The 11,814-nt window shown below is 36.8% G+C and overlaps 1 protein-coding gene across 1 annotated transcript; it reads left to right on the top strand.

Annotated features, from left to right (window-relative positions):
• Window positions 1-323: 323 nt before the first annotated feature.
• On the top strand, window positions 324-10,959 carry LOC109863020 (eIF-2-alpha kinase activator GCN1). The gene is made up of 13 exons (XM_020443196.1): window positions 324-534; window positions 624-726; window positions 1,458-1,653; window positions 1,749-2,088; window positions 2,210-6,026; window positions 6,534-8,019; window positions 8,118-8,754; window positions 8,841-9,185; window positions 9,302-9,495; window positions 9,578-9,789; window positions 9,895-10,145; window positions 10,310-10,531; window positions 10,645-10,959. The coding sequence occupies exons 1-13, from the start codon at window positions 520-522 to the stop codon at window positions 10,771-10,773; spliced, it is 7,947 nt and encodes a 2,648-aa protein (XP_020298785.1). The 5' UTR covers window positions 324-519; the 3' UTR covers window positions 10,774-10,959.
• Window positions 10,960-11,814: the final 855 nt, after the last annotated feature.

Below are 11,814 nucleotides of genomic sequence, written 5' to 3'. Positions count from 1 at the left end.
TATTTACACTAAGAAACACATATTTATATACACAAATATATATATAAATATTTAATATAATATATAGATATGTACATTTGTAAAAGTTAAGACCACACCGTTTGAAAATTTTGAAAAGTTTTGTAAGGTTAAGTTATGTATATTACAAGTTTGTATTGTTCGTACACACACTGTATATATCGCGTTCCATTTACTGTGGCAAACTGTGCTCGAGTGTGTTAATCTGTGTCGATTTGTGTCTCCTAAAAGGAAAGCAGCCATAATCGACTTCAAGAACGCTGTGTTTACACTTTTGTGTAAAAAGTACAAGTGTAGGCAAAACCTATTGTACGTATGTATGATTTATCCAATCAAGATAAAGGTTACTAAACTTGAGATTTTGTTCTGATTGGTTAAATTCTAATACAATCGTAATTCGTGATCTGATCCATAATTGACCCTAATGTATTAACATATTAATGTTGATGTACACACCTGCAAAGAAGAGCGCTTTAACATCAGTCCGGTTTTGAAAGAAATATGGCGGATGTTGAGGTAAGCAGTCACGTGGAGAACTTCAGAAAATATAACATTATCTCCATTTTTATTGTTGTTACGTATTATAATTACTGTTTGTGTTGCAGCTGGCAAAAGCCCTGAAAGATTTGCCGAATCGCATACAAACCGCTAGCAAAAATGAGCGCCATGAGGTTATACAAAATGTCGTCACTGTACTGTCAAATCCCGGTAGAGTTCCATAAAACTTTACTATATTTATATATATATATATATATAAGAAATAAGTGATTTTTACATTCGAAGGCTCAATAAACAAATAAAAAGAAAAATTCATTGATGAAGATATAGAATACTGCAAGTTTGCTGCATATTTTAAATACATTATTTTGAAGCAAGATGGAGAACAGCCTAAATAGTTTATAAATTCAAATAATTTTTTTTAAATTGTTTTTATGAAAATTTATTTGTAAGATTCAAGGTTTTGCTAGTAGATATTATTAAAATTTATATAAATATGTGTTTACACACACATATGCACTAATTGTCAAAGTGTATTTATAAGTGCCTAATAAGTTTTGTATAATATAAAACTTATTAGTATACACTTATAAATATACTTTACTTTAAATAAAAAACTTGGTTTTTGAAATACAAATATAATTCAAGTTTGCTAACTAAGCAAGCCTAAGTAAATCATTTATTTATAAATTGCTTAGTTATTTTATATTAAATTGAGATAAAATTATTATTGTTATATATTAAATTGCATAATATAGAAAAATCATACAAGAGAAAGTTCTCTTGTAATAAAATAAGCAATGAAAATATTTTTATGATCATATGTATGTAATAATGGCTGCGTTCCGATATTCCCTAAAAATCTATATTTATTATCACGTGTGTGTGCTATATATTTCTAGTATTGACAATAAATATTGGGATGTAATGTTCTGTTTTAGGTATTAATGAAAAAATTGTTAATAGACTCTGTAAGGTAGTTGTACTTACCTTACATAGATACAAAGACAATGCTTCCAAATCCTATATAAGAAACTTGATTGTAGAACTGCTAAAAAAACAACCAGAGGCTACGATTAAACATATGACAACTGTAATTTCTGAGCAAGCTGTTTGGCATAAGAATGTCATAGCCACGTAAATGATGAATTGGAGATTATTTTCTTCTCTAATTAAATATTTGTTGTTAAGCGATGTATTTCTAATAATGTTTATTGTTTATTTTTTTATAGGTCAAATACTACTCTAACTGCATATATTGTATTAAAATGGTCAACTTTAGTTATTCTTTATGGATATAATAAGGAGCTATGTATCAATGAAACATTATTGCGACTCATTGAGGCACAAGCAAATTTATCTGCTGCAGCGTTAGCATCTGCAGATAAAAAACTTACTAACAAAGTATACATGTTACTAGCACATGAATGGACCATTGCTACACGCATAGAAGTAATTTATGTGGAAAATTTAAGAAAATTGGAACTTGGGAATGGTGTAATTATTCTAGCAAGCTTACTTACAAGATATTTAGTTGTTATAAAAAGAAATGATTTAATCGAACGGTTAAAGGTAAGAGAAATAGTGTAACTGAAGACTCACCCTCTCTCCTCTTATTTCTGTTATTTATATAAATATATATATATATATATATATTATATTGTTATATTCGTATATTTTTTATACTTTTCAGGCAAATATGGTAGAAATTTTTATAAAAGTAACAATTAGTTGTAAGAAGAAACCAGATTTATATATAGTAGATGTAGCTGCACCATTTCTTCAAAGATTAACACATGAAGAATTCAAATCTCATTTACTTCCTGCTTTACAAAAAGCAATGTTACGTAATCCTGAGATCATAATTGAATCAGTTGGTCACATATTAAATGGATTAAGTTTGGACTTGAGTCAATACTGTCAAGATATTAGTAAAGGATTATTTGCCAATTTACATTCTAAGGAAGATTTAGTACGAGATGAAGCGGTTGTAGCATGCCGGAAACTTGCTTTACAATGTTCCGACACGACTGCTTTAGAAGCAATGTTATCGTCTGTATTTGCTATATTCCACGGATCAGAAGGAAAGCTCACAGTTGCAACTCACAAGATCTCTGTGCTGCAAGGAGCAGGTAATCTCAGTTACAATGTTGCTTCAGGTAGCACTGTACAAAAACTGTCTGAAACAGCCTGTGAGCATTTTATTAAAGTACTCGAAACTGAAGTTCATGAAAAAACATTGATATATGCACTCGAAATGATGGCATTGTGGTCCAAGAAATTTACATCAACAGTACCAAAAATAGTGGTAGATGCTTTCAAAAAAGGCATGGCAGCAAAAACGTCCACGGCCGCAGTACGTACTGCTTATGTCAAATTATTCTTTACAACTCCTGTTGCTCCTTACTCGGGAATAATAGTACCAATTCTTGCACAAGCAATAACCCGAGCTATGCAGCAGTGCGCACAACCAGCGGCTGTAACCGAAGGTTTAATTGCTTCGTATTTATTACTAAAGTTAATATTAGCCGATCAAATTGAGAACGATAAACAGAATGTATTGTGGAACGCGATCGACGAACAAATATTCTTTTCGGAAAAGTTCCTGTTGACCTGTGGCGATGACATCTTGTATCATATAATGTCGCTATGCGAGCGACTTATCAGTGAATTTTCCAATAGGCTAAACGAGAAAGCTTTAACCGGAATTTATCGCGCGATTGTATCTTGCGCTATAACTCCAAACTCTTCTACGAGACGACGATGTTTTCCTTTGATTAAAAAGATTATGACAGGCCTGAGTAGTTATACGTCTGCCCAAACTTTATTGATGGAATTTAGCAAGTTTTTGGAAAATGTCAAGATTAAGTTGGAATCAGATAAAGAAAGCAGAGAAGAGACAAATTTAATAGGAGAAGTAACAGGCAGATGTCTTTCGGACGGATTGTTCGCATTGTGTTCCGGTTCTTTTTTATTTGAAGCACTTACGTACCAAATGATAAAAGACGCCCTACTTCCATCTCATCATCAAGTGCTGTTAAAAGCTGCGCCAAATCTATGGTTTAAAATCGCAAAAAACCATAATATCGTGCCAAAGGAGTTCTTACGTAACTATAGCAATGAAGTGAAGAAGATATTGATACAAAATTATAAACCATTGCCAACTTATGAAAACGCAGTTGCGAGAATTGTATCATTAACTCCGGAAGTTTTTTTACCTTCGCTTGTATCAGATATAATAGATAAGCTCGATGATCCAGAAATTTTAAGAGTTACCAAGGACGAGTATTTCACATATCTTACTCCTGAAGGTGAACTTTACGACAAAAGCGTATTGCCTATAAACGATGACAATGACATTCTCAATTCTGTAAATATGAAAAGAGAAAGTAAAGTTTACTCATTCAAGGAGCAACAAGAAGAACTTCAATTAAGGCGTGAATTATATGAAAAACGTAAAAAGGAGGGCAAAATAAAAGAACCAAAATTGACGCCTAAACAAGAGGAAAGTATAAAGACGCAAATAGCGAAAGAGACAAGCATACGCAAAAGATTAACTGAATTAAAAGCCAAGATAGATCACACTGTATCTTTAGTAAAAAGTTCGATAAACGGAAATAAGCAAGAACTATCTTTTCATCTGAAGGATCTGTTGCCACCTATTTTGAAAAACCTCGCCTCTCCACTGGCAGCTCCTGAAATGTCTCAACTTTTTATATCTCTTCGACAAACTATCACGGTGGATAATAGTGCGATTCTAAGCGATCTTATTGCTCATGTTACATTGCGGCAATTACAACCACTATGTGATTTAGATCAAGCTTGGGAAGAAGAAAATCTTGACGTAGCGGTTAAAAGAACATTAAATCTTATACATACAGCTACGATCAAAAAGAAAGAATTATTTACAGCACCTGCGTTTTGCTATGTTTTTCCTTTTATAAGAAAAACTTTATTATCGTATAAAGATGAGAATATGATAATACAAGGGCTGCAATTGATCCAGGAACATGCTAAACAAAGAAGCAGCTCCAAAGATTCCAAAGATATTAGACATCCTCGATTATTGCCACGCAAACAAATGTTTGACTTGCTGATCGAACTAATGGAGATCTCAACAGGTCGAGTGCAGCCGCATGCGATAGCGACATTGTTGGATGTTGCACAATCTGGTAGCGGGCAACCAGGCGCGGCAATCGCCACCAGTGAAGACATCGATTCTCTGATCGGTGCGCTACAAAATTCTTCGCCCACTGTAAGAGACGCGGCACTTCGCGGACTGACGGTAATACAAAAAGCGTTCCCATCTCAAAAAGAGAATTCGGGTCAACTCAATCAACTTACTAGAAGAATATGGATTGCTCGATTTGACGTAAACGATGAGAACAAGATTCTTGCCAATGAATTGTGGAATGCGGCTGATTTTACTGCGCAGCCAGAAGTTCTTTGCAATGAACTAATTCAAGACATTGCTCATCCAGTGGAACCGATACAGCAAGCAGCTGCCGTCGCATTAGCACACAGCTTGGCTAGTGTGCCTCATTTGACGTCATCTGTACTGGATAGCTTGTTGCATCTGTATGACGAAAAACTGGTTTTAATACCGCCAAAATTAAATGATTTCGGCCGAGTAATTGAACAGTCTATCGATATGTGGGGTCCACGACGCGGAGTAGCGCTTGCACTCACTCAAATAGCGCCTTGTCTCACTGCCGAGACGGTACATCGTCTTGTGCAATTTTTTGTTCTGACCGGTCTAGGAGACAGGAATCAAGCGGTACGCACCGAGATGCTTACGGCCGCTGTCGCGGCGGTTGACCTTCACGGTAGTACGAATATAACGTCGTTGCTACCGGTCTTCGAAGATTTTATGGATAAGGCACCAAAAATCGGTAGTTTCGATTCAATCAAACAATCGGTAGTAATTCTTATGGGGTCTCTGGCGAGACATTTGGATAAGAATGACCCGCGAATCAAGCCCATTGTGATGCGTCTCATCACCGCTCTTTCAACACCATCGCAGCAAGTTCAGGAGGCCGTAGCCAATTGTTTACCGCATCTCACTGATTCTATTAAAGAAGATGCGCCGAAAATTGTTGACAATTTAATGGACCAACTGCTCAAATCTGACAAGTACGGCGAGCGTAAGGGCGCGGCTTATGGATTGGCGGGCCTTATCAAGGGTATGGGAATTCTAGCATTGAAGCAACTCGATATTATGAACAAGTTGACTACTGCTATTCAAGACAAAAAGAACTATAGACATCGCGAAGGAGCTTTGTTTGCTTTCGAAATGTTATGCACGATGCTTGGAAGGTTGTTCGAACCTTACATTGTTCACGTTTTGCCGCATTTGCTCCTGTGTTTTGGCGACTCGAGTCAGTATGTGCGAACTGCTACTGATGACACCGCTAGAGTGGTTATGAGTAAACTGTCTGCTCATGGCGTTAAACTCGTTCTTCCGAGTTTATTGGCGGCTCTCGAAGAAGACTCTTGGAGAACAAAAACAGGTAATCACACATACAACAAATTGTGATCTAGTTTCTCCGATCTCTTAATACGCGTATCAAGCACTATATTCATACTAAATTGCTTCAGTTTCAATGATGTAAACGACGCCGTATTAAGCTGATATGATATGCTTTCTTCACGCGTATTGTATCAAAATAGTACGCGTATCAAACACATTTAGAATAGTGTAAAAAACCAGAATTTATGATGTGAAAAAAAAATTTTATTTGATTTGCGCACCAAAAAAGATATACGATGTAAACTAGTTCTATGTGTCATGTGCGTTAATCTTAGTGTTTTCCTTAAACCACAGAGTTTTCTTTGTCACAGAGATGTAACAAAATTTTATTAGCGTGTTGTTTTAGAAATACGATATTTATTATTATTTAGCTTGATAGAGTGAAGGAAGAAAAGAGTAATCAACAAGGATACTTGGTATCAAACTAAACTTGAAGTTGATATATCTATCAAGTTAAACTTGAAGTTGACATGTTTTGCTTTCACAGGGTCCGTCGAATTACTCGGTGCTATGGCATACTGCGCACCGAAACAGTTGAGCAGCTGCTTACCAAGTATTGTTCCCAAGTTGATAGAGGTGCTTAGCGATTCTCACACAAAGGTACAAGAAGCTGGCGCGGAAGCTCTCAAAGTCATTGGAAGTGTTATCCGTAATCCGGAGATACAAGCAATTGTACCCGTACTATTGAAAGCATTACAGGATCCTTCACACAAGACCGCTACTTGCCTGCAAACGTTATTGGATACACAATTTGTACATTTTATTGATGCTCCCTCGCTAGCTTTGATCATGCCCGTGGTGCAGCGCGCGTTTCTCGATCGTTCAACAGAGACAAGAAAGATGGCCGCGCAAATAATTGGAAATATGTACTCTTTAACAGATCAAAAAGATCTGACACCGTATTTGCCGACTATTATCCCTGGTTTAAAGACGAGTTTACTCGATCCAGTACCGGAAGTGCGCAGCGTATCGGCAAGAGCATTGGGTGCAATGGTACGAGGAATGGGCGAGTCTAGTTTTGAGGATTTGTTACCCTGGTTGATGCAAACGTTGACTTCTGAAACTAGTAGTGTTGACAGATCTGGCGCTGCCCAAGGTCTTTCGGAAGTGGTACGTGGACTAGGAGTTGAGAAACTTCATAAGCTAATGCCTGAAATAATTAGCACTGCAGAAAGAACCGACATTGCTCCCCACGTAAAAGATGGATATATCATGATGTTTATATACATGCCAAGTGCGTTTACTACTGAGTTTACGCCCTATATAGGACAAATTATTAATCCCATTCTAAAGGCGTTAGCCGATGAAAACGAATATGTACGAGAGACCGCTCTCAGAGCAGGACAACGTATCGTCACACTTTATGCCGATTCGGCGATAATGTTATTACTACCGGAATTGGAGAAAGGTCTTTTTGACGATAACTGGCGTATTCGATACTCGTCCGTGCAACTTCTCGGCGATTTGCTCTATAGAATTTCTGGTGTTTCGGGCAAAATGTCAACTGAAACTGCGAGCGAAGATGATAATTTTGGTACCGAACAATCGCATTTTGCTATCATAAACGCCTTAGGTGCGGAGAGACGGAATCGCGTATTGGCCGGTCTCTATATGGGTCGGTCGGATGTAGCGTTAATGGTACGTCAAGCGGCTCTTCATGTGTGGAAAGTTGTCGTGACTAATACACCTAGAACATTGCGAGAAATATTACCAACTCTCTTTACGCTTCTACTGGGATGTTTGGCGAGCACGAGTTATGACAAGAGACAAGTGGCCGCTCGAACATTAGGCGACCTTGTTCGAAAATTAGGAGAACGAGTATTACCGGAAATTATTCCGATCTTGGAGAAGGGGTTGCAGAGTGATCAGGCTGATCAACGCCAGGGAGTATGCATAGGTCTCTCGGAAATTATGGCCAGCACCAACAAAGATATGGTGTTAACTTTTGTTATTAGCCTTGTGCCAACAGTACGGTGAGTATTTGATGCTTGCGTGCGAGCGTACGTGTGTGTGTGTGTGTACAAGCGCGCGCCAATAGAGAGCATATTTGAATGAAAATTTTGTATTTCAGAAAAGCGCTTTGTGATCCACTGCCGGAGGTTCGACAAGCTGCGGCTAAGACTTTTGATGGTTTACATTCCACAGTGGGCGTTCGCGCGCTTGATGATATATTGCCGGCAATGTTAACACAACTCAATTCACCAGATCCAGCCGAAGCGGAAAATACATTAGACGGTTTACGCCAAGTGATGGCTATCAAATCGCGTGTTGTACTCCCGTATCTAGTCCCGCAATTAGCTTCCCCTCCAGTTAATACAAAAGCATTGTCGATATTGGCTAGCGTGGCAGGCGAAGCATTAACGAGATTTCTTCATAGAATTCTACCAGCGTTACTCACTGCCCTTTCTAGTGCACAAGGAACAGCAAATGAGCTTCAGGAATTAGAATACTGTCAGGCTGTTGTTCTTTCTGTCACCGATGAAGTAGGCGTCAGAACCGTTATGGATCAGTTAATGGAAGCCACGAGAGCGGAAGATCTCTCGAAACGACGAAGCGCTGCAACGTTGCTTTGCGCTTTCTGTCGTGACACTAGAGCTGATTATAGTCAGTATGTACCCCAATTGCTAAGAGGTTTGATTCATTTATTTACCGATGAAGATAGAGATGTATTGCAAATGAGTTGGGAAGCCCTTACCGCCGTCACCAAGGTAGTACAAAAGATATAATGTTCGTATGAAAGAGGTCTGCCAGCTTGAATATCAAAAGAAACTGATTGACTTTCTATCTCTCGCAGACTCTTTCATCTGAACAACAGATAGCACACGTACAGGATATCAGGCAAGCCGTCCGATTTGCTGTGTCCGATTTGAGAAGTCAGGAATTGTTACCCGGATTTTGTCTTCCCAAAGGGATTACGCCAATTCTACCTTTATTCAGAGAAGCTATATTGAACGGATTGCCAGAAGCAAAAGAACACGCTGCTCAAGGATTAGGAGAAGTTATAAGATTATCTAGTGCGGCTGCATTGCAGCCAAGTGTTGTACACATTACTGGCCCGCTTATTCGAATTCTTGGTGACCGTTTTAATTGGAGTGTTAAAGCAGCTGTGCTTGAGACACTTGCGATATTACTCGGAAAGGTTTGTGTGTGTGTGTATAAAAATATTGTTAAATATTTTTATTCTTTGAGTTTATAAAATGTGCCATTGATTGCATTAATCCTGTTCAAACTTAATGTATCTATTGTATATGATAGGTTGGTGTTATGCTCAAACAGTTTCTGCCGCAACTTCAAACAACTTTTTTAAGAGCTTTGAATGATAGCAATCGACAAGTCAGGTTGAAAGCAGCTTACGCTCTTAGTAACCTGATTGTCATTCATACGCGTGTCGATCCTCTGTTCACTGAACTTCATACTGGTATCAAAACAGGAGATGATCCTGCAATAAGGTAACAGTTTTTATATATTATACGTATATGCTTTGAATTGTATATGAAAATATCTATGTTGTTAATTTATTTGTTTAAATAGAGAAACAATGCTACAAGCTCTAAGAGGTGTTCTAACTCCAGCTGGTGATAAAATGACTGACCCTATGAAGAAACAAGTATTCGCAACGCTCAGCAGCATGCTTGGTCATCCGGAAGATGTTACAAGAAATGCAGTTGCTGGTTGCTTTGGTGCCCTTTTACGATGGTTAAACTCAGAGCAATTAGCAATCGCGTTTAATGATCATTTGTTATGTAAGTTTCGTGACTTTCTTAAGAATGTGAACAATTTGAATTTATACTTAGAAAAATTACTTTTACTTAGACAAATTTTTTTTAACATAACATTTATCCAATCAGGTAACGATGTTAATGCTGACTGGATGCTTAGACATGGACGTTCAGCTGCACTTTTTGTAGCGCTGAAAGAATCACCTGCTACAGTGTACATTAAGGAAAAAGATCGTGTTTGCACGCTAATACTTTCATATTTAGCTGCGGATAGAGTACAGATAGTCATGAATGGAATACGAGCATGTGGGTATCTATTCCAATATCTCATGAACGAGTCACAACCCATACCACAACTAATTTTATCACCTTTCGTGAGGGTAAATATTTCAAACGATTTATCTGTGTGAGATACAACCTTTTATATACATATTATTTTATAATAATTCAACTTTGGAAAGATATGAGAGATTTATATATTCATGTGTGAACAAATTGATAATGTTTTATACTATATAGTATTCTCTTCTGCTTAAAATTTCAGTCTATGAATAATAACACAAATGACGTAAAACAATTACTTGCTCGAGTCTGTATCCATCTCGCGCGTAACATATCGCCTGAAAAAATGTCATCTGAATTGCTCAGAGCACTTTTACCAATGTTAATGAATGGGACAAAAGAAAAAAATGGATATGTAAAAGCGAATAGTGAACTTGCGCTTATCGCGGTGCTTCGACTGAGACAAGGTGAAGAAGAACATCAGGTTAGTTATTTTTCAAATCTTCACTTAATCAAAGTTTAAATTTTATAAATTGATTATTTTTTGTGTATGAATTTTAAAGTTTTTTTCACTGATATTGTCTTGCTTTCTTTCAGCGTTGTATGGCTTTTCTCGATGCTGGCGCGAGAGAATCTCTACACGATGTGGTCAGCAAAGTATTACGTAAAGTTCTCTCTCAGCCGGAAGGTAAAATAGAAGAGTTGGATGACACGTTACTCACATGAGAGATATTGTACTTCCTAAGATTTAATACGCACTATATATGTTTTCAAAATCATATTACTTGTCCTTATTCGTACGACTCTTATGAAAAAAAGATTTATTGTTCATGTATTAAGTATATTATGAACAAAGTAACTCGATCAATATTGTATCTCAATAAGCAATTAAAAAGCATAAAGTGGAACGGTCTTCATGGCGTTCAATTTATCGAATTCCACATCCTACGCATATCAATGATTTAATTTAAATTATATACGTACATGTTTTGCGAGCGAACGAGAGAAAGAGGGAGGAAAGACAACATAATGTTTTGTATCTGTGTACACACAGAAGTTCTTTAAAATTACACACACACACATATTAAAATGTATTATTAGCTATAATAAAATTACACGCAAAAAAAACAAAGCACGTATAATGGCAGAAATAGTTTATGCAGTTCTGCTAACTGCTCATTCAAAGCGTGCCGTCGTCTACACGCAAAAATTCGCTTTTTTATTACATCCGAAGACGGTTTTATGTTCCTTGCATAATCAGACAAAGATATTAAAAAATCTCGTTCTTGGCTTACAGAAATGTTTCTTTACATATAATTCATTTCTTTCTCTTTTTCTCTTAGGAACTTTATTAAATAGAATTTTTGTTATATGCATATTCTATCATATTGTTCTGCTTTCGTTTTTCTCGTTTTAGTTTAGTTATTTATAAAAAAAACTCATAAATAAATTAAATTTTAATTTGCAGTTTGAATTGAATGAGAATTACGAGTATCTCAAAGAAAATAAATAAACAAATATATGTGTGTGTATTTCTCAAAGAAAAAACATATATATACAGGGTGTCCGGTAATTGTCATATCACCGTTCGTAGGCAGGAAGAAGGAGTAAACTTGAGTCGAAAAATCCTGAACTATTTTTCCCTATTCACAGATATCTATACTAAACTAGATTGCTAACATGTCAGTTATTGGGATAGAATGGCGCGTGTCCGATAGAGTTTCCGGTGTATGCGAGAAAATGGCTGCTGCCGCCACATATTTAAAA

This window comes from Pseudomyrmex gracilis, unplaced genomic scaffold (genome assembly GCF_002006095.1).
Source record: "Pseudomyrmex gracilis isolate BER0280 unplaced genomic scaffold, ASM200609v1 scaffold_2911, whole genome shotgun sequence".
Lineage (NCBI taxonomy): Eukaryota > Metazoa > Arthropoda > Insecta > Hymenoptera > Formicidae > Pseudomyrmex > Pseudomyrmex gracilis.
The sequence above is the reverse complement of the archived record's forward strand: the minus strand, read 5'-3'. Positions and strand labels throughout refer to the sequence as shown.

Excerpts from the sequence above, each read along its gene's own strand:
- LOC109863020 (XM_020443196.1), top strand. Across the intron at positions 9,790-9,894 it reads GTTTAATGATCATTTGTTAT|GTAACGATGTTAATGCTGAC; the intron begins GTAAGTTTCGTG and ends TTATCCAATCAG. Across the intron at positions 10,532-10,644 it reads AAGGTGAAGAAGAACATCAG|CGTTGTATGGCTTTTCTCGA; the intron begins GTTAGTTATTTT and ends GCTTTCTTTCAG.